Source organism: Hemicordylus capensis, chromosome 3 (assembly GCF_027244095.1).
Source record: "Hemicordylus capensis ecotype Gifberg chromosome 3, rHemCap1.1.pri, whole genome shotgun sequence".
In the NCBI taxonomy this organism is placed as follows: domain Eukaryota; kingdom Metazoa; phylum Chordata; class Lepidosauria; order Squamata; family Cordylidae; genus Hemicordylus; species Hemicordylus capensis.
In genome coordinates this window covers 201,307,289-201,330,898 of record NC_069659.1, presented here as the reverse complement: position 1 = coordinate 201,330,898, position 23,610 = coordinate 201,307,289, and the positions used below count along the sequence as shown (strand labels likewise).

Genomic DNA, 23,610 nt, shown 5'->3' with positions numbered 1-23,610 from the left:
GGGAGGGTCCCGTGGGAGGCGGACACAGGCTTTAAAGGCATTTCCTCCGATCTGGGTTATTTGCTGGCTGAGTGTGCTGGGTAGCATGGCCCTGCCAGAGTCTGTGCCCACCTCCCCTGGGTTCATTTCCCTCTTCTCAGATCTAGTTTTTGATGCATACGTGACTCCATAGTGGGAGGGCGCACAGCTCCTGAGACTGGCTGGGAGCTTGTCCTAGCAAGCTCTTGGCCATGATGAGTACAGCTCCGTAGTGTGTTGTCTATTGAACCTTCACAGAAACTCTACCACAACCCCCTTGCACACGTGCAATGGGGAAAGATCTAGCACTCCCTACATGGCCCAAGAATGCAGTCCACCCCTCGGTTCCAACCCCCATTCCTCTTCTATAGAAGACTTAAGCCTTGCATAAAATGCATATGGATAGGTGTTGGCATGAGATGTTCAGATTCCTTAGGTGATGCTCACTCCCATGGCAAGATCTATGCAGTCTTGGGGTGAGCTGAGGCTCTTGGATCTGAGGCAGAAAGGTTCAGCACAGGCTCAGTACCCCGAGGACCAAAAATGCATTTCCGCAGATGGTGGCTGACATCCAGAACCACAGAGTGCTATTAGAATGATGCTGAACAATCAACTTTGGAGAAGCCGCTGCCACTCTGTGTAGACCATACTGAGCTAGGTGGACGAATGGTATACTGCCACTCAGTATATGGCAAAACTGTTGTGTACGTACGAGCATAGGTCTCATCATGCCACAGGGAAATTCTTGTAGCCAGCGCTCACGCTCAGGGAGAATTCCACACAGTCCTGGAGCGAGCCAAGGCTCTTGGACCTGCAACAGAAAGGTTCAGCACAGGCTCGGTAAACCCTAGCAAATTGTTTCTTGCGCCTGTGTGCAGCTTTGGCTGTGGTGCACAGCAGTGTGAAGCCCCCCAGGGTGAAAAGGAGAGGTGGGATTCTTTTCTGATTAACTGCCCTGTCCCATAAGAAGTCCCCATAGTTTAGACCCCGATAGCCCCACTTTACCGGTCCCCCTGGCACCAGTGGAATGGGTGGCAGATTTAGCACTCCCACCCTATCCTGAGGATGCGGACCATCCCTTGGGTTGTTACCCCCATTCCTCTTCCGTAGGGAATGCATAATACGTACCAGCAAAGGTCTCATCGTGCCACAGAGAAATTCTTGCAGCCAGCGCTCATGCTCCGGGAGAAATCCACCCAGTCCTGGAGCGAGCCATGGATCTTGGACCTGCAACAGAAAGGTTCAGCACAGGCTCAGTACCCGGAGGGATGAAGAAGCATGATCTCAGACTGTGGCTGCCATCCGGAGCAGCAGCAGAGCACTGCTGGAATGATGCTGCACAAACGCAAAACTGTTGTGCTAGACAGCCACCCTAACTAGCCAGCAAGACATCTACGCCTGCAGTGGGCTTGTCCACATTGCTGAGGCAACCTCTACCCTGCTCTGGTCTCTCCGTCTGGTCTGGTCTCACAGTGCTGCTCTCTGTGCAGGACCGGGGTGTGTGTGTGCTCTTTTAAGGGATAAGGAATCCCCCTGAGCCCCTGTGCCATCTTGACTTTTTCTCAACTTCTAAAAGAAATCAAGAAAAGGACACAGACCCACTTCTGAAATCTCAGCTACATCACAGGAATGATCATGGGACTACTGCACTGACCTTCCCTAGATCTGGCCTAAGGCAGAGGATCACCAAAGACTGGAAAGGCTTCCAGGGCGGGAGGACATGCGAACCAACTGATGCTAGATGGACAGTGCCAGATGCAGCCCCCCACCCTCTGGTTCCGGCCCCCATTCCTCTTCTGTTAGGAAGGTAAGATTTCATAGAACGTATGCTGAGAGGTCTCCTCATGTGATGGGCAGGTTTTTCTTTTCGCCATTGTGCACATTTAAATTAATAGTCACCCTGTGACAGACACTCAGTAAGCCAAGGCTCTTCCACCTTCAAGAGAAAGTTTCGGCACAGGCTCGGTACCCAGAGGGCTGGAAATGCATTTCCTCAGATGGTGGCTGACATTCCGAGCAGCAGGAGAGCACTGGTGGAAAGATGCGGCACAAGGGCACAACTGTTGTGCCAGCCGGCCATTCTAACTAGCCAGCAAGAGATGGAAGCCGGCAGTGGGCTTCTCAACATTGCTGAAGCAACGTCTACCCTGCTCTGGTGTCCCCCACCAGTTGGACTGTTCCTGTCTGGAGCTATCCAAGGTCCTGATCTTCCTGCCCGAATCTTGCTCCCCTCAGAGCTGCCTGAAGCAGTGATCTTCAGCAGCAGGCCTCCTTCACCTTATGTGATTGTCTAGCCCTAACCCTGACAAATTATTTGCTGGGCCTGTGCGCAGCTTCAGCCCAAGCCAAAAACTCTGCACAGTCCCCCTGGACCCATATGTGTGGATGACCATACCCAATGTGCAGTGCTGCCATCTGCACAGGCCGCAGTGTTTATATATGTGTGTGCTCCCCTAAGGAAAAAGGAACCCCCTTGAGCCCCTGTTCTATGTTGGCAGGCATGCTGGAACTTCAGCCTTTCCAGAGAGCTCTTCTAAGAGGGCTCCTTCTCTCTTAAAGGGCCCTGCCGGCACTGAGAAAAGAGCAGGGCCATGCCAAGGTCAGCACAGTGGGGAATGGTTCTCAGGCTGAAGGGTTTCTGCTCCAATGGCCCCTGCTTGGAACAGAGTCAAGGTCACTGCTCTGAGGTCTGGATTCCTCCTGATACTCTGAAGGCATTTCCTCCAACTTTGCTCCTCCTATGCTCCGGGAAAGTAGGATGACACTGTCAGAGTCTGCACACGCCTCCCATGCATTCCTTTCCCTCTTCTCTGATGAGGTTTTTGACTGGTATGTGATTGGCGCTTGGGAGGGTGCAGAGCTCCTGAAAGAGGCTGGGTGCTTGTCCCACCAACTAATAGCCATGAGGACAGCTCTGTGGTGTGTTATCCATTGAAACTTCACAAGGCGCACACAAGTGTTGGCTTCTTGAATAGGGCCCTTAACACAGGCCTGCAGCAGCATCTGGGGGCTGAGCTATACTTCAAGGTGCACCCTTTACTCACGGTGCCTGCATACACTACCCCACTAGCCGACCCATTTGATCACGAGTTTGAATGGCTGCCCTGAAAGGATCACAAGTGCCGACTTAGAAAAGAATACTGACCAATGCATTGATTAGAGCTGAAGAGAACATTCTGGAGAATTATCTTATCCCATCTATTAAATGCATGGGTGAATATTCGATCAACCTATCCGTCATGTTCTTTCCCAAGCTATTTCTGTAATGTCTTGAAAAGAGAGACCTGTCTTACTCAGAGTGTATGAATTGCTCCATGACCTGCAGTGGCAATGCTTACACAACCAAACAAAAAAGCTTCCTCGGGAGTGAGGGCGGGGTAGGAGGGCCGTGAAGATTGATCCAACCGAAGTCTGTGGGGTAAACAAGCTCTGATCGCAAGCCTTACACCAGAGTCTGCAAGTAGGCATGGGATGAGCCCAAGGAGCAGAGACATGCTCTGCACGGACGGACCCCATCGCTGTCCTAAGACTGAGGAGTACTTCACCCTGGAAAGTCTTCCACTGAGGGGGTCTATTTGGACCAACTTGTGGAATGGGAAATTCCTTATTGTTCTCTACTGTTGAAACTGTTGAGTCTCTTATCTACCAAGGACAGACAGGGTGGGGGAAGTGGGTACGGATGTTGCAAACTGCATTAGCATAGGCATCGAATGATAGGCTTCTGGCTCCCTCTCAGTCTCATCAGCGTCTTGTGAGCTGTATTTTAATCTTTTAAAGACTTACTTGTGGTTTTAATCTTCCTTAACAGTATTGCTGTAAACATTAGCAAATTGGGGTTGCTGAGGAGCCTAGACTTTGAAGAATACTGTAATATCAAGGCTGAGATACGAAGTTTGAAGCTGACCGGCTGGCAGACAGCCTGCTACCGGGGGGTTCGTGTTCGATGAGGTGGATGGTGGATGGTTGAATAAGATTTGGGACTGTTTAAAAGTTTGACCTTGACAGCATATGACCAACAGAGGAGATAATTAAACAGCAAGTATGAAGCGAGCCCAAACAATGAGAAAGAAGTGCACTAAAAGGAAGATAACTGGTAATAAGAAACACTCCATATCTAACAAGAAACAGCTGCACGATTCTCTAGCTGAAGTCAAACTAACTACAGCGTATACGCAAACAAAGCTAGATTCCTTTCTTATGAAACAGACACCAATATGTATGTTAAATGAGATAAATGAGATCAATCCAGGAAATAGAAATGCTAATAGATCTGAGGATTCCTTGAATTTGTCTATCTCTGGGATCTCAATTTCCTCACCACTTACGCCCCATGCACAGGTGAATCCACTGGCTGGGAATGGTACCACTGGAGTGGATACAATGCTAAAGAACCTGGCAGCAGCTGACTCAGCCTCCGACCCCAATCTAAAATCCTTTATTTTAATGATTGAAACCTTGTTGTGCCTATTTCAGAGATTTTCTACAGTAAATGCAAAACTGGATAAGATTAATGAACAAGTAAATCAATTGAATAACACTACAAGGCAAATTAAACCCACTGCTACTGCTGAAGCATGTTCTCAGACAGTAATCACTGGTGCAGATACCATTTGCTGCTCCCCAATAGCTGATGATTTGTCTGCTAAATCTGGTGCAGGGTATATTTTCCAACCCTGCCAGAGTGAACTCATTATCATTCTGGATGGACATAATGTTTGTCGCTGGGATAAATTGCATAATATCAAAAAATCTTTGGCGCAGCTGCTGGGTTTTGAGGAGGAATCTGTGGACCTTAAGAAATTTGAAAGGCAGCATACAAGGAATCCCCTCGTGCTGAAGTTACTACTATCCTTTGAAAATGATCTAATTCCTGCATCCTTGGCAAGGATGAGGAAATTTCTGCATAAGTGGAGAATCTTCCCCAAAAGAGTATTTTCTAAACCCTCAATTGCGACTCCATTGGATAAATATTTTGTTCAGGTTAAACAGCATAGGATGGGGAAATCTACTTCAAAATCTGTAGATAAGCAATCCCAAGTTTCTCCATCCTCTACATCCATAGCAACGGAGACAGCAGGAGATCTTGAGTACCTAACAGGACCGTGGGATGTTTCCCAATTGATTACGTTATCCTTAATAGAATGCTCAACTGGAGACAGCAGGAACTTTAATAACTCTACTGTCCGCTGCCCCAAACGTACCTACGTACCTGCTAGATCTAAAGATGCAGTCTGTTCTACGAGATACGAAACAGTGAATGGGCTGAGCTCCCCTTTGAGAGAGGGAAGTACACAACTTACTCCTTATTCAGAACAATACAGCGGAACTCAATACCATCCTCATTATGAAATCGCCAACCCTTGGAACGATCCATCACAACCTGGCGATTATTTAACCACTACACCAAGGAAAATACAACCCCTTGTGGCGGAGGATAAACTGAACATAACTCCTTCGGCCACTAAACGAGCACCCATTAAAACAATGCATCCTGGTAAGTTTATTCCAGCGATACCACTATCATCTGACCCACATTTGGATGAGTTTTATGCATTGATTTCAACCAATAACTCAACCCAAATAGAAGCGTTGAGTGCAACTAACAGGAACTTAACTGGACAGCCTAATAGTTCCTTGGATAATGCTTCTATGGAATTATTATCTCCGCTTATAGAGCATTCATTTCAATTCAACTCTGTTCTACTTCAATCTCCATCCAAACTGGGTTTGAGGGATTGGCTCGCTGAAGGAGAAGAAACTTTGGTGGAACGAGACACTGTCGGGGACACTGCCAGGCAAAACTGACATCCTATTCCACACCTGGCTTGTCAATCCGCTACAATAATTGTCTGGAATATCCATGGTTGGGGCTCTAAACTTTTAGATTGTGACCTCCTGAATTTTCTCTCTAAGTTTGATATCATAATCTTACAGGAGACATGGTGGTTAGGCGAAATAAAGTTCAAAAACTATATTTCCTACACGAGGCCAGCTCTGGCTAGTAAGAAGGCTGGTAGACCATTGGGAGGCCTTGGTATATTTATCACCCCACGCTTTAATGCGCAGGTGGTGAAGGTATCTTGTCCTGGGGAGTGGGCTTTGGCTATACTGGTCTCTGATCATAAAACCAGCTTTCTGTGTGTAAACTTATATGTCCCAACGCAGAGTTGCATCTCACAGACGGAGGCGCTTTGGGGTGAAATTGAACAATACATCTTTAAGCTTATAGATGAATACCCTAATACGCCTCTGATTATAGCTGGAGATTGCAACGCGAGACTAGGTCACAATGACGTCTCACTTTATGGAAGTTTTTCTTTGTGGCCCCCATTGGATGAGTTAGAACTTGGTTTATCTAATCGCGTTTCTCTAGACCTAACGTGCAATTTCGCGGGGTTATGTTTAGCCCGAATGGCTAACAAACTGGACTTATTAATTCTGAATGGCACTGCATCTGGGGACTGCCCAGGAAAATTTACCTTCCAACGGGGCACTAATCGATCTACTATTGACTATGTATTAGTTTCTAGAGATGTATTTGAGGCAATACCTAGATTTAACATCATAGCTAGGCCAGAAAGTGACCATTATCCTTTAGTACTAAAATACACTTTCATGAAGCAAGATACGAGTTCTAGAGTTATGCCCTTTACACAACAGGCCATTGATGGGACTTCCAGAATCAATTGGAATTCCCAAATTAATCAAGTTTTCTCCGAATGGTTTAACTCGAAGAACGGAGAATCACTTAAGGAAGGGCTGCTGGATGCACTGATTAAAAGAGACCAAAATGCCCATATTCTTGAAAAGTATGAGGTTCTTACAAGATCAATTAAATCTCTACTAACTAAAGATCATCGTGCCAAATCTAAAAAGAAAACTGGCCATACCAAAAAGTGGTTTGACCAAGATTGCATAAGGACAAAAAAGCATCTTGTCATGCTCTCAAAATATGCTATTCTCTGCCCGTCTACACATACACATTTAGAACTGTCTAAAAAGAAAAAGGAGTATAAAGCTCTTCTTAGAACTAAGAAGATGATTGCAACTCAAAAGGAATGGTTATCTCTGATAGAAGCAGCCAGGAAAAATGATTTAACACATTTTTGGAGGCTGATTTCATTATCCCAAAAGAAGGTAAACTCAGAACAGGCCTGTCCAATTGCCCCTGAATTATGGGAATCACACTTTCGGGAACTCTATAGCAACCACACATTTAAACCCCAGATTGACCTACATATAGATACTTTACCTTCCTGGCCTACGGTCTCCACCTATGAGGTGGAACAACTAATTATGCAGCTGAAGGGTGGAAAAGCACCCGGGAACGATTACATCCCTCCAGAACTATTAAAGGCTCATATAGACTGGTGGGCCCCAGCATTGGCTCTTTTGTTCACCTATATAGATCAAACTGCACAATTCCCTCAGCAGTGGGGCTCAGCCATGGTGGTCCCGATCTATAAAAGAGGCAATAGGGAGGATCCCTTTAATTACAGGCCAATTAGCCTTTTGAATATAATAAGTAAATTGTACGCCAAACATCTGTGTGTAAAACTTTGCTCTTGGATGGAGCAGGAGCATATAATCCATGATGAGCAAGCAGGTTTTAGACCGAATAGATCGGTTATGGACCATTGCTTAATTTTACAACAACTTGTGGACAAACAAGTTAGGGTCCATAAAAGACCACTGTTCGCCGCTTTCGTGGATCTTAAAATGGCCTTTGACTCAATTTCAAGGAGTTTACTATGGACTAAATTGGCTAGCACATCTATAGATCAAAGGCTTTTATTATTGCTCATCAAGCTCCATGAGAACTCCTCTTTAAGAGTACGTTTAGACACTGCCGGCAATTTCACCAATTCAATTCCAACAGAGAAAGGTGTGCGGCAAGGGTGTGTGTTGGCCCCTTATTTATTCAATCTTTACATTAACAATCTGATTAAACGGCTGCAAAATGTTGATATCCACGCACCTAAACTAGCCAACAAAAAGATCCCGATCCTGATGTACGCGGATGACGCGGTTATTTTATCTCAAACCAGGGTCGGGCTCAAAAGAGCTTTAGACGTTCTAACATCATATTGCCAAGAGGAATACTTGAAGATCAATTATAACAAATCTAAAATTATGTGCTTTAAAAATAAACCAAGGAAATTTACATGGACCTTGGATGGACATAAATTAGAACAGGTCAATCAAATAAAATATCTTGGGGTGGTTTTCCAACAAAATGCTGGGAAAGCGGCACATATGAGAATGGTAGCTGACTCAGCAAAACGCAGTGTGGTGGCAATTAACAGATTTTTCAGAACGCAGGGAGCAGGTTTTATTCCTGCGGCTTTAAAACTATATCTAGCAAAGGTTATCCCTCAGCTGTTGTACGGGATCCAATTGGGACCTTATGCGAACTTTGATATGCTTGAAAGAATTCAATCCGGTTTCTTGAGAGCTATCTTTGGTACTACAAGATGCACCGCAAACGTAATACTGCGTATGGAGGCTGGCCTCATAAAGATCGAATCTCGTGCCTGGCTATTAATCATTTACTTTTGGTTGAGAGTCCACCTATGCCCGGTGGGCCTAATTCCTCAGTTTCTATCGTTAAACCCACAACCGCAGTGGTGCACTGTAGTTAGTAAAAAGCTTGCTGCTCTAGGAATAGACCCTGAACAACTGCTGGAGTTAGACTTGGGAAATGCTAAAAGAATAGTAAAACAGCGTTTGACAGATATTGAATTGCAAAATAACTGGGCCTCTTTGACACAATTCTATAAAGGAGTAAGAACTAGATGGGATCTTTCACCAGCAAATTATTTGTCCCATATTACACTCAGCAAATTCCGGTGGGCATTTACAAGGGCAAGAACAAATTCTTTTCCCTCTGCACTATTAGCCGGGAGATACAGTGGTGTTCCCCTGGAAGAACGCTTCTGCAGATGCGGCAGTGGGGAAATAGAATCTATTGAGCATATTCTATTATCCTGTAAAATACATAGGCAATCAAGGGAGCACTTAATTCTACCTCTGGTCTGTAAACAGACGGACCGATCTGCTGAACAAATTGTTAAATTTTTACTCTCTGATGAAAATGTTTTTAATTTTAACTCTGTAGCTAAATTTTGTTATATTGCTTTTAAGATGTATAATGAGAACCTATAGAGTTTTTATAAATTGTTCTGCTATTTGTATGCATGGATTGTTTGGTCTAGGACCGTAAATAAAACTTGACTTGACTTGACTTGATAGGCTTATTTCAGACTGTAACTGTTCTGTTTCTTGGAATGTAGATGTATCTTCTCTTAATTTGCTTATCTGTGTGCTGAGGAACCGAAACTTAAGGCAAAGTCCAGCCTCAAGGCAAACACATGTGTAAATGTAATAAACTAATTGGTCCCTCGGGCTGAATGGTGATGCCCAGCTGTGTAACAATGCCAAGGTATAAAATCCCAAGGCACTGGGTATTTGGCGCGTTTTTTTCTGGTAGGCCGCGAGGCGCCAGGAAAAGCCACCAGCACTGGTTTTGGTTCAATAAATGATGACTATTGCTTCCTTCAATCATCCTTGTTCGTCTGGTTTGTGGTAACTGGGGTTCTCCCAGGTAACAAACTGATGCAAGATGGACAGTGCCAGATGTGTCAATGGCTCTCTCCACAGCATCCTTCTGTTGCTTTCCTTGCTGTGCCCTGGCACAGCTGTGATGCCCAGAAGTGGGGGGGGGGGAGGAGGAGGAATAGTTTCCAAGTCACTGTCCTCCTATCCCTGACTCAGAGTTAGGAAGTCCCCAAACCTCAGTAACTGACAGCCCCACTTCAGTGGGACCCCTTGCACAAGTGGAATGGGAGAAAGATCTTCCATCCCTCCATGGCCCAAGGATGCGGCCCACCCCCCATGGGTTCTGAACCCCATTCTTCTGCTGGAGGGAATGTGACGCTTGCATAAAACTTACGTAAACAGGTCCTGGCATCCGATGTTCAGTTTTTTTATAGGGACGCTTACGTAAACGGTGATAGTCCACCCGGACATGCAGTGCTTTCATACCTGAGACAGAAAGATTCAGAACAGGCTCGGCACCCAGAGGACGCAACATGCATTTCCCCAGACGGTGGCTGACATGCTGAGCATCAGCAAAGCCTTCCTGGAAGGTTGCTGCACAACCACCCTAACTAGCCGGTGGGAGATCAAAGCCTGCATTGGGCTTGTCAACATGGCTGGAGCAACACCACTCCTGCTCTGGTGTCCCTGCCCGGAGATCTGCAAGGTCCTGACCTGCCTGAGGCCGTGTTCTTCAGTTCCTTGCTGCATGCCATGCCCTCCCCTCAGCTGTATCAGAAGGCAGAGACAGAAAGGCCCCCACCACTGAGAGGGGATGCCCCTGCGACACGGGAGTCCTGCGCTTCAAAGAGGTTGACAACTGTCTATATCAAAGGAATGAAGTGTTCTGTAGCACATGTAGATTGGGCTTCTGTGATGTGGCGCAGCGGAAGGAGATGCTGTGACAATCCAGTGTCTTGGGCCAGACGCATTTCGACAGACACAGTCTTGGTCCACCCGGCATTAAATCGTGTGGCCAATCAGAAGCCTGGTCTTCCCATGTCATTATTTCAAAACAAGCCCTGGCCAGCCGCAGGGACTTATTCCTTTCCTCCTCTCTCCTTTGCAGGGTCAGACTGAGGAGAAGTTGGCCGCAGTTATTTGCTTGATTTGTTTGTTATTTTCTATTCCTACTTGTATTGCTCTGTTGCTACAGTGCAACTGCATTTGGACTAAGCATTGTGGAAACTCCTCCAGCTGTGATCTGCTCCGAAGATCTCAAGCAGCAGAAGGTCCAGAGAGGATTTGCTTCTGCAGGAGGGTTTTCCCTTCTGCTTCTTAATCAAGGTTGACTAGGGCAGAAATGCACTTTGTTCAGCTGATACAGAGTTGTTGCAGTATTGGATGGTCTGTTTGGTTATGATGGAGAATCCTGAACTGTAATGGGTGGTGGTTGCCGTAATGGTAACTTGTCTGTGTTTCTACCACTGGCAACAGGTATTCTGGGCTGGATTTCAATACCTTTGAGCCTGGGCAAGCACACAAGTCTTTCCAGAACGAAACCTGCTTTACTTGCACAAAAAGGATCAGCCTGAGGAGGTGGTCGATCAATGCTCTCCAAGGTGGTCTTTGTGGCTGTGAAGCAAAAAGAGTGAGAAACTGAGTTTGTCCCAAGTCTCGGATTGATGTGAAACCTTCTTCATTTCTCAAGACATGCGCATGCCTGGGATATATTGTTACATATAGTTCTTCTTCTTATATATCCAAGTCTTTACTTGTGCAAACCGACTGTTAGTTTGTTTACGTCTATTCCTACTTGTGTTGATATGCTGTTGCTATAACGGAGATGCGTTTGACCTAAGCGCTGTGAAAAATACCTTCTGCTGCAATCTGTTCACAGTATTTAAAGCAGCAGTAGGTCCAGAGGGCTTGATTTGATTGCCGATTTGCTTGTTATGGAGAATCCTGAACTGGAATCTGCGGTGGTTGCCCTCATGGTATTGATGTGAATACCGATTCGTCCCTGGGTCCGCCTTTTAGCCAATCAAACAGACTCAGTGGGGATCAATTAGAGGCCATTTTATTTGCTGCTGCAGCCAGCAAGGTAAATCAATGGCTATTGCTCTGCATTGAAATACAAATTGGTTATAGGTGCATCTTACATTTATACAGACAATCTGAATGATGTTGACACCCTAGACATAGTATACTTGGCAACAAAATGGTGGACTAAGTATCTAGTACGCATGAGAAAGATTCATTGTTCATCTGGTGATCACCCCTTATTTGGTTACATCCTGTTTTCTTTAACTGTCAGCAAAGAACGGTGAGAACCAAGTTTCTTTAGATACAATTTAGTGGAGAGAGATAATCATGTGAGGCCGTGTCCTTGAGCTGGCCTGAGCTGGGCTGGGGTTACTTGAAGTTAGAGTGAGGTATTCTAAGTAAAATGGAGTTACTTTGGTTTTCTAAAACACATCAATTCCCCCCTTAAACACTGCATCATCCTGAATCTTCAGGATGCCTTAATTAAGGTTTGTAAAGGTACAGCTATATGTATGGGTCTTACATTGTGGCAAGGCTTAAAGGTTCTCATAAACATTTGGATTAAAACTGGAATGCATTATAAGCAGCAACATGTTGATTATCAATACAAAGAAAATACATGCTATAACTAGAATTATCTTCTGTGCCTATAAATCCATAGGCTCTCCATATTAGTTAGATGAAAGTTCTAACTGTTTGGAAATATTAATAATAGCTGCTTTTTAACACAAACTCTTAGATGGAACTCTGTGTTTCGTGTGGCTAAAGGGTTTGGGACACATGTGGTTTTGGGATGCCTTAAACATTTGTGATGCATTAAGCATAGTTTTTACAGAAATGGTATGTGCTATGGCAGGCACATTGCATACAATATTCTAGAGCTACAAACATAATTATATAATCCTATACATCACACACACATCCTTAACGACCCATATCTGGCATGATTTGATATAGATAAAAAGGTTTACACATAGCAGCAAAGTGTACATATAAAGATTATACAACTTAGAGCAAGCAACATGATTTTAAACCATCTTTATCCCAAATAAAGTCTCAATAACAGTCTTGCATTGTGGAACCAGGTGCTTCTGGTGATTAATGGATTATCAGTTTGTGGAAAGCGATAGCGATGACAAGTCATGTATAATCACACTGATTAATACAAGTGTCTATAAAATTGCAGGTAAAGCTTGGGCCAGCTTAATGTCTTAGATCACAAAGGGATCAGTAACTTGGGGATAGGTGCAGACTTGCAGGTAAATGCTCTGGTTGAAACAATGAGATGATTGGCACAATATATAAGTGAAACAAATAAGGAAATGACTGGAGAGCAAGCATGTGAGGTCCATGATCTTACAGCACAGGAGATAGCAAGGTTTTCAACATAATGATAGCACATAGTCACTACAAGAAAGTAATATAAGAAAGTGGTGCAAATCATCAACTCCCACCCCCCTTAGTGTCCTCTAAAGTCTGTCATGGCCAAAAAGGAAGCCATGGAGAGCTTTAGAATTCAAAATCTAAAAGTCCTTGGTAAGGAAAAATATATTTTAGTCCTTCAGTTGAGAACCAAATGCTCTTGTAAAACGTTGCAGGATTTTGGCTATCCTGATCCGTGTTGTTTTGGCTTGTTTGGCTAGTGTCCACACACAAGCTCAAATGTTCATGTGTGTGGGAGCCTTGACTCCCTCCCCTTGTGGGCAATCTGAAATCGTGTCTTTGGCAGAATTTGAAATAGTGTCTTTGGCAAGGTATCTTACCCAGGTAGGATGGTTCCAGGGCTTTACAGCTTGGGGAAGTGCTGTTGCATGTATGACTCCAGAGAAAAGTGAACAAATTGGCTTGCTTGTTTGTTGTCTATTCCTCTCCTACAGCACTTAGGAGCAGGAAGATGAACTGTGCATTAGGCCTTCTTCCTCGAACACAGGACAGGGTAGTAGATGGACGTTCTGTCACCATTGGGTTGGATTGGAAATGCAGATAGGGACTGCCCCCGGGTAGCTGCTGCTGCTGCTGGTTAGTTTTCCTGGGTCACTGTTGATGGAGACTCCCTTGGGATCACATTCTGGCGATGGATCCAGGTATTCCTTCCATCTGGGGAGGACCAATCCTTCTTGGAAAGACAATTCAAGGCACTGTTGGTTGCAAACCTGTTTACTTGAGAGAAAGACAGGCAAGTGAGTTGCCAATTCCCTCCCCCCCATGTAGGGACAGCATCCTGAGACTAAGTCTCTGGGTGCCAACCATTAGCACAAAAGGAATAGTCAAGTTTTCAAGGCAAATAATACAAAGGATGGACAAAACCTGAGGCTAATTCAATTTGGTCTTTTGGCAATCCCCCCACCCCAATTTATATTTTTGTTTCCCTGTTTGCCTTGGGCCCCCCTTTCCCTGAAGATCAGAACAGGGGATGATGTCTTCATTTGAGGCTTGGTGGCCAGGCGTGAGGCTGTGTGTGGGAGCCGGTGCTTCTTGGAGGCTGGCTGGCTTGTGTTGTAGGCTGGTTTCTGATCATGAGAACAAAACAGCAATCCTGGGCAAAAGCAAGGCAATAAAGTCAAAAAGAAAAAGGCATTCACATTTTTCACCTCCCTTGTGAGTTTGGGGTTTAGAGGAGGCATTAAAGCCTTTCAGGTCAATCACAGTCACTGCAAACAAAGTCCAGTTTCCATGTGGCATCTCACATTCTCTTCTGCATCCTGTTCTTCCTCTTTACAACAACCCTGTGAGGCAGGCCAAATCATTTGAGTTGTAGGCTCTGTGTCGCCCAGCAAGTGTCTTGGCTGAATGAGGATTTGGACTCGGGTTTTCCCGGTCCTGTTCCAGCACTCTAACCACTGCACCATGCTGGCTGACAATCATACTTACAGTCCTTTGTCAGGGCAATCAATCTCCATCCAGTATAACTGACTTCATCGTCAGTAACGTGTAGATAGTTGTGGTGTCCCCGTTCTCCATCTTTAGCCTCATAATTAACCAGTCACTGATGGATTCAAGTTTGGGTTTGCCATTTCTGTAAAGCGAAAACAACCTCTCGAGACAAGGAAAAAGATAGCCCACAGTCAATCCCTGCCCTCTGTTTACCCACAGCTTGGGCATTACCTGACTTGGTATGTCCAGTGAGATACTACTATACCTTGCTAAAGTAGGATTGTTTACTACACAAATTACACAGGCTGTTGCCACATGTTCTGCAAAAGGGTACATCCAAGAGGCACAAAAGTGTCTTTGTATTGACTAGGAAAAACCAAAGGATTGGTTCTGCAAGAATTCCACATCCATCTGCTGTTCTTTACCAGCCATCCTCTTCTAAATGCGCCCCCTGCTGTGGTGCAAAGTCAATGTCCTTTTTCTGAATATGTGGGGGGGGGGGGTTGTGCCAAGATAATTAGCACAGGAATCAAGTTGCTTGGAAACAGGAATGGAAGGAGCAGCGGTTTTAACTGCAGCATCTGCCATCCAATTACCCTTTGTCACTGGGTCATTTCCCTCTGGTGACCTCTGCTATGGATGACTGCAACCTCTTCTAGTAGTGTAACAGCATTCTAGAGTTCTGATATCTGTGTCCCGTATTTTACTTCCTTGTTTCCCACTGTTAAAAATCTTCTTTCTTTCCAAGTGGCCCCATGAGTTGTGTAAAAATTACCTTGAAGGTGATGAGCTCTGCAAGCTGTGCTGACTGAGATACCTGGAGAAAGAGCATGGTCAGTCACTTCTCCATAGCCAGCTTACGTTGTCCTTCTTACATGAAGCTGCCTCCATCTGTGTACAAATCAATGTCTGCATTTTGGAGAGGTTGATCTTTAAGATCAGGACGGCTTGGCATAGATGCAGTCCACAGCTTGCAAGCAATCATGTTCTTGGTCTTCTGTAGTCTCAAAAGGAAGTAAAGTAGCTGGATTAAGAATAGCCATGGAAACCCCAGAATTCCCCACCAAAGTCACATGATATTCGGTCATGTGTGAGGGAGTCAGCCATCTACTGCCCCAGACTAATCCCTTTTAGCTGGGAAATTTCCAAGGTGAATTGCAAACCGGTGCTTTGGAACTCCTTGCCACTTGCAGGATTGGCAAAACAAAATTCCTTTCATCAAATCTCATGTCTGGGATTTTAAGATTCAGCTGCTGTGAAGGCAAAGCAGGGCCGGTGGTGAGACAAATTAAAAAAAAAATTTTGATCCTTAGACCATTTGATCATTAGTTCTCAGTTTACATCAAATTCAGCTAGCAGAAATATTGCATAGATTTTGCAAAAACATGACAGTAATACAATTAGACTCATTTATCTTAAAATCCATTTTTCCTTCTCACCCACAATTAATCTGGCTGGAACACAAACTGCTTTACAGAGAACCTCTTTCCCCCTCCCATCTGGAAATGGGCGGAGTTATCCTTGTTCATCAGGGATCAGCTCAGTTGTGAGCAAGAATTTGAAAGGGAAACTTCCGGTTTAGAGTTTTGAGCTCACGGAAAATGGTAAGAGACCATCTCAAGGAAATCAGTAAACATAACATCTAAAGGCTTATGAGACTCGGTAGTGGCAGAAATATCACAATTAACTTGATATAAGAATGAATGAAATAGAGCTTGCTCTCATGCCTAATGCATTTAGCCATAAGCAGCACTTTTGCAGAGGTGGGAAGATTCAGCCCTCAGTTGGCCAGCTGACCGCTGAAAGTTCCCTGTGTTGCTCAGGCCATGACCAATTTTATGTTCAATTAATATAATAACTGTGAATTTTGGAATTCAATGTCAGAGCAAGTTTGGTCTGGAACAGTTTACAGAAAGGAAAAAAACACAAACATGTCACTAGTATAAATACATTCACAAATACAACAGAATAAACAGAATAAATACAACAGAAACCTCATCTTCACAGAAATGAGCTATAAAATTGATGTGGGTTGAATTCCTATACAGAACCAGAGCTTTGGGCTCCCTCTCAGAAACATGCACACACACACACACACACACACACACAGGATTGTCTTGTGTATTTCACAGAACAAAGGACTAAACAAAGAAAACTCCATATGAGTCACAAGGAATTTTATAACATTTTCAATCTGTTAGCCATAAACTCAGTTAAGAAAGTAGCTTAAATAGAACAAACTTATCACAGCCATCCATAAAAACAACCTGTAATTCTATATTACCTTTCCACATCACAATCTTATAACTTACTGGTGCTTTTCAAGCATTTTTCTTTTTGTTGTTGTTAACAACCTCCAACCAAAATCCTTTTACGTATTTCCTTCTAGGTTTTTTCCCCTCTTTTGTCTGCAATTCCCATATGCATTCCTTCAAAACTCCATTTTCTTTCCTCTTTTCCAACTGAAGTAGTTGAAGAGAGATAGAAAAGAAGAAAAAGAGAACAAAAGCAGCCTTTTGTTCAGAGAAACTTTTGCAGCTAGAACAGTGTTATCTTTTGGCTTGGTTACAACAGGACAGTGGCAGAGACTGTTTGCAGACTGTTTGCAACACACGGGCAAAGCTTGGAAGCAACTTGGAAACAGAACACAGAGAGAGAAATGATTTTTGCAAAAGACAATCATTCTTCCTTCCTTAACACTTATAAAACAGAGGCAAGTGCAAAAGGATGTTATTTTTGGAGTCAGGAGGCCTCTGACTCGAGTTCATAGTGGCCAAACTTTCATACAAAGGCATTTCAAAACATGTTTTCTAAGAGCACTCTTTGCTCCCATGATAATCACCCAATTTTTCAACACACACTCCAAAGGTGTACATGAAATCCGTTCAGATTTTGTGTACTTGCTATTTCTGCTACCCATAGCCCCCTCTTTGAATTGCTCGGGCTTAGGCTGTTTATTTCCTTCCCAGGCAGCCCTACTTCGGCTGTGGGGTTGTTGTTTTTTGTTTGTTTGTTTTTCTTCTCTCTCTCTCTCTTTCCCCCTTCTCGAGCTGAAAGATTAAACCGCCCCTGCTTGGACTTTTTGGCTTAAATTCCCCCCCCCCTCGGAATTTTGGCTTAATTTGCCCCTGCGTGGGCAGCCCTTCTTCGGCTGTAGGATTTCCCCCCTTTTCTCGGGCTGAAAATTGCCCCTCCCTGGGCTTCCCCCCCCCCCCTTTGCCCCTCTTGGGCTGAGGAGAACCAAAAGATGTCTTTGGATTTCACTCTCTTACTCACTCACTCTCTCTGTTCACACTTTCATTCACTCTTGCCTCGATTCCCAGATGTGGCGCGTTGTGACGACTGGTGCATCCCGGGCCCATGAGAATCCTCCACAGACAAAAGCTGTGGGGCGCGCTGGATCTCACTGTCCCATGACGGGTCAGACTGTCCTCCCAGAGTCACATCCGACTGTCACGGCACCAAATTGATGTGAATACCGATTCGTCCCTGGGTCCGCCTTTTAGCCAATCAAACAGACTCAGTGGGGATCAATTAGAGGCAATTTTATTTGCTGCTGCAGCCAGCAAGGTAAATCAATGGCTATTGCTCTGCATTGAAATACAAATTGGTTATAGGTGCATCTTAAATTTATGCAGACAATCTGAATGATGTTGACACCCTAGACATAGTATACTTGGCAACAAAATGGTGGACTAAGTATCTAGTACGCATGCGAAAGATTCATTGTTCATCTGGTGATCACCCCTTATGTGGTTACATCCTGTTTTCTTTAACTGTCAGCAAAGAACGGTGAGAACCAAGTTTCTTTAGATACAATTTAGTGGAGAGAGATAATCATGTGAGGCCGTGTCCTTGAGCTGGCCTGAGCTGGGCTGGGGTTACTTGAAGTTAGAGTGAGGTATTCTAAGTAAAATGGAGTTACTTTGGTTTTCTAAAACACTTCAGTATCTTGCCTGCGTTGCTGCCTCTAGCAATGGGCTTTTCTAGGCTGGATTTCAATATCTTTGAGCCTCCGCAACTGCTTCTGCAGAAGGGTTTCTCTGCCCACCCTCCTTGTGAAGCCTGCAAGTAGCACAAGGGGCGGAGCATTCTCTTTCCCCGCCCCATAGGCCACATTCAAAGCCTGCAAGGGTCCTTTGCGGGACTGGGGGTGGGGAGGAGATGAGGCTCTACTTCCAGTCTAGGTGAAACAGCGCTGGAGGTTGGGTGCTTACCACATCGTAGGTGCTAATGGGTGCGGCCACTGTGCCGGGCGGGGCTGGAGCTGTCACTGGAGGCAGAAGCTGTAGTGGGGTGGTGCTGCTGGTCCCAGTCTGGGTGGCGGCGGCAGAACTGGCCTCTGCAGAGTCCCCTGGATTAAAGAAGAAGAAGACAGGCATGCCAAGGGCTCCTTCTGTGCTCTGGACTCCAGAACAACCGGGGTGGGGCGTCAACCCCTCCCCACTTTCACGAGCGCCAAGGCCCTTCTGAGGTCTACCTTTGAGGGCCCACATGGGTTGATGAAGAGAGTGGATGGGAGATGACGCTAAGCAGCAGGCTCAGTTTCCAGCCTGGTGTCCATCGGATGCTTGGGGATGGCCCCATGGGGAAAGGAGTCGCTGCTGCTAGTCGAGGCTCACCATTACTGGAGCGGAAGTGCTTGCCACATCATTGGTAGTGCAGGGGGAGGCTGCAGTGATTGCGAGGGGCAGAGACAGTGGGGGCAGGGGCTGCTCACGAGGTAGACATGGTGCTTTGCAGCTGGGACTGGGAGAGGACAGACGGGGGACACCAATCTGTGCCTGCCCACCCCCAATTCCAACAACCCCCAGGCCAAGGCCCCCTGGGCTCTGCTTTAGACAACCCCCCCCCCACACACACACACTTCTTTCTTTCCTTATTGCTGGCTCCTGCTGTGTCCCATTGAGTCCAGGGCTGTTTGAAGGGAAAATGTGGGGGTGGGTCAAGATCCCCCTTAACTGCCTGAAGAGACGCCTCTGCCCTCATCTTCGGATTGGAAGCTGCCCCCTCCTCTTCTGATGCCCCCTTATGCAACTCTGTCCTGCCTTCCAAATGGCACATACGCCCTCTTGGATCCCTGTGCAAGACTGGACAGGATTCTGCCCATTTCCAGGGATCGAACCTGGGACCTCCCTGAAACTCTGCTTCCCAGAATAGGTACTGGGAACTGGTAGTAGGGATTAAGGATTTCAGGGTCACCATGCACATTTGGAGAGAAGTACATGAAATGTACATACAATTCTTTTAATAATTTGTTTTCATAATTGTTTTATGCTACTGCTTTTATTTCTGTTTTATGCTACTGCTTTGATTGTTTTGTGTATTTTCACCTGCGCTGATTTTTAAATATTGTGTTGAATTTTGTACACCACCTAGAGATGTACATATCAGGCAGTATAGAAATATGATAGATAAATACATACATAAATAAATAGCACCAGAATGACTCCTTTTGATTTATAATACTAGAACAGTCTGGAAAAAGGTGGGGAGGTATTCATGGTGGTTTAAAGCAAATTTGTAAAAACAAAATAATATCTATAGAAAATAAATGGCGGCAGCATCTCCTCCACCCAGGGCTCGGAGAGACTCCTGCCTGCAACCTTGGAGAGCCACTGCCCGTCTGAGCAGCTTGACGGATGAATCGGGATGAGGCAGCTTCCTAGGTTCCTCTCTAGATCCTGAAGTTGACCCCTGCTTGGACAAGCCCCATAAGAAGACAACTTCCTCCTCTGGGATATGAACACCTGTCTGAGTTCACTCCCAGAAGTGCCTCTCCCAAGGCATGGGTGATCTTTCTGCTGGCCATTGGTCCCGCAAGCACAGCACTGACTGCTCTGTCTGGCAGCGGCTCTCAGGCCAAGCCAAGTCCTTCTGGGGCCTGCTTCCTGAAACCCTTTCATGGAAGATGCCCGGGATGGACCCTGGCCCCTTCTGCAGAGAAGACACGCCATCCGTGATGGAGCCATGGGTTTTCCTGGCCCCGGTGGGAGATGGGGGTGGCTACCTTGCCCTGGAAAAGGAGAAGCTGCTGCTACCAGTATGGGCAGACCAGTGCTGGAGGGGCAGAGCTTCCTGCATGATCCCGGGGAGCGCGAGGGGAGGCTGCAGTGATGGCGAGGGGCAGAGACAGTGGAGGCAGGCAGGGGCTGCTCAAAGGGTGGAGGGTGGGAGATGGGGGCGGCCACTTAGCAGTAAAGGGGAGGGTCCAATGTCCACCTGCCCACCCCCAATTCCAACAGCACGCAAGCCAAGACCCCCTGGGCATGCATGAGACAGCCCACAGGCTTCAGCAAAGAGGATGAGTGCAGGGAAAGGTTGCCCCAGCGCGCTTAGTTCTCAGTGGGCTTTGCTTCTGATTTACTCACCAGCTTCCTGAAGCTGGCCAAGATTTTGAATGGGCCCTCTTTCCTACGTTGAAGCCGATGAGCCCTTGGGTCCAGGCTTGGCCACTTCTCTCATTTCTGCGCCTGAAAGGTTCAACGTCTGATCTGTAACTGGAGGATCAAAACTGCATTGACCAATAACACATCAGTCTTTCAGGGAAGGTGAGAAATGGGGAAACCTAATCTCCAGATTGCTAGGTTTTCTATCATCATGGTGGAATTCCAGCTACCGCCACAAGGGAGTTGCCAGGGATGAGCTTTGCCTACAAATCCCACCCTCCACTGTGACACCAGACAGGCTACAGGCTACATTATGACATCATGAGGTTCACCACTGAGCATCACTGGAAGCAGAGAGACAAGTTACTCATCCCTCTCTTCAGCCCATTCATTTCAATCCTCCATGCATGGTGTGGAAGGAGCGGACGGAGAGACATTTCCCTCCCTCTCTCACCATACTCGAACCCGGGGGCCTCCCCTGAAACTGACAGCCACGAAATGTAGGATGCCACTCCAGGCCTGGGAGTGCCACCCACATGCTGCAGAAGAGCAGGCAGCTGCATGGCATGCAGGATCAGTGCCACGGTCATCCCCAGGGAGACCGCAGGAAGGCGAGTGGGGGAAACCTGACTGCAGGAGACGGGCCATCTCCCCCCACCCCCCTCGGCTTTTTACCAGGATGGGAAAGAGGGAGGGGCCTTTCCCAATGGGTGGTTCTCCTTCCTGAGCTGGGGGAGAGTGTTGCAGCAGCAAGAAAGTGAGCTGTCTGCCTGGTTTCCAGAACAAGCCCCAGAGAAAGGCTTAAGCTCACTTTCCTTGGGAGACCAACCAAAGAGGCACTTGGGGAGATCAGAATAGAACCGACCGACTCACACACAGGAAACAGAGCCCAGGAACAGGAAGGAGAAGAGAAACTCCTAGCTAGCCCCACCAGCCCAGAGGAAACTACAGTGCCCCCTCTGGCTGCAGAGCAATTGCATAATGCAAGCGATGCACAGTGAGTTGGGCCGCAGCTGTTGCATATCGCAACGGAGAGCAACTGGCCCTATCCATCCCCCGCACAGCATCCCTCCAGTGGCGGCTGCTGGTGTTTACCTCCTGTTTCTTTTTGGATTGTGAGCCCTTTGGGGACTGGGATCCTTCTTTATTTTTTATAATTCTCTGTGCAATCCACTTAGACACCTTTTGTTGAAAAAAGGTATATACAGGTGAAACTCGGAAAATTAGAATATCGTGCAAAAGTCCATTAATTTCAGTAATGCAAATTAAAAGGTGAAACTGATATATGAGACAGACGCATTACATGACTTAGAATTGCCACTTTTAGAAAGACAGCTTGAAGGACATCCCGAAGGGGCAGGGCGGGGCCCCTCCCAAGGAACAGGGCTGAACACACATCTTGGTAGACAGGAAGGCGTTGCCAACCCTGGGGCTTTGCCCTTGGAGGATGGAAAAGTGGGAAGCACCCTCTTGTTTCCTCCCGGAGTGCTCAGCCAGCCTCCCAAGGTGGTGCAGTACAGCAGAAGGGGAGGGGCCTTTGCAGCCCCAGGCAGAGAGTGCACAGTGCAGGGGGGAGCAAATTGTCCGGCCCTCCGGCTCTTGTTGAGCTACAACTCCCATCCGGCCCAGCCACAAGCTTTGGATGTGTTTAGAAAACCAACGAAACTCCATTTTTGCCTAGAAGACCTCATTCTAACTTCAAGTATCCTAGCCCAGCTCAGGGACATCACTGCCTCTCATGATTAACATCATTATCTCTCTCCAGCTAAATTGTATCGAGGAAACTTGTTAACACAGCTAAGGTTCCCAGGCTAGAAAACAGGATCTAGCCAACTAAGGAGTAATCACCCGATGAACAATGAATCAGGCATCATCCGCATGCGTACTAGATACTTGGACCACCATACTGTGTGTGTCTAGGGCGTCAGCACCATTTAGATTGTCTGTATAAATGTAGGTGCACCTGTAACCAAACTGTAATCGGTTTGAGAGCATGAGCCTACTGTTTACCTAATGCCATCTGCAGAAGCAATAAAGCCTCAATGAATCATTCCCAATCCTTGTGTCTGACTGACTGGTTACGTTGACCCAGGAATGAGCCCCATCCACATCAGTATGGTCGCTCAGCAAGAGCAGGAGGGCCAGATTTCCCCTCCCCGGCACAATGTCAGGGCAAAAGAGGCAGAGAGGTGCTTGTGGTCCGGGTCTCCACGGCCCAGCAAGCCTGACGGAGCCCTTGCTTGACATGGCCCCCCTTGCGATGGGGATCTGGAATGCTGAGCGTTGGCCTGACTGATGGTGGGGATCTTTCTCTCCCAGTTTATCAAGTCCGTTGAGAAAGAGAGAGGTGGGGACATAGGAACATAGAAAACTGCCATATGCTGAGTCAGACCATTGGTCTATCTAGCTTAGTATTGTCTTCACAGACTGGCAGCGGCTTCTCCAAGGTTACAGGCAGGCAGGAAGCCCTATTTTGGAGAAGCCAGGGAGGGAACTTGGAACCTTCTGCTCTTCCCAGAGCGGCTTCATCCCCTGAGGGGAATATCTTGCACTGCTCACCCATCAAGTCTCCCATTCATATGCAACCAGGGCAGACCCTGCTTAGCTATGGGGACAAGTCATGCTTGCTACCACAAGACCAGCTCTCCATCGTCCTGCAATGGAACTCCAAGGCTGACCCACCAGGTGCCTAATGCAGCAGTTTGGCAACTTTGGGAGTTCTGCAGGCTGCAAAACCTTGGCCTCC

At 46.4% G+C, this 23,610-nt stretch overlaps 1 protein-coding gene across 1 annotated transcript; it reads right to left on the bottom strand.

Moving 5' to 3' along the window:
- Positions 1-555: 555 nt before the first annotated feature.
- Positions 556-10,178, bottom strand: LOC128350118 (uncharacterized). Its single transcript, XM_053307825.1, has 2 exons — positions 9,971-10,178; positions 556-1,245 (listed from the first exon to the last, which is right to left on the bottom strand). Exons 1-2 carry the CDS (start codon positions 10,109-10,111, stop codon positions 745-747), a joined length of 642 nt encoding a protein of 213 aa, XP_053163800.1. The 5' UTR covers positions 10,112-10,178; the 3' UTR covers positions 556-744.
- Between the last annotated feature and the right edge of the window lie 13,432 nt (positions 10,179-23,610).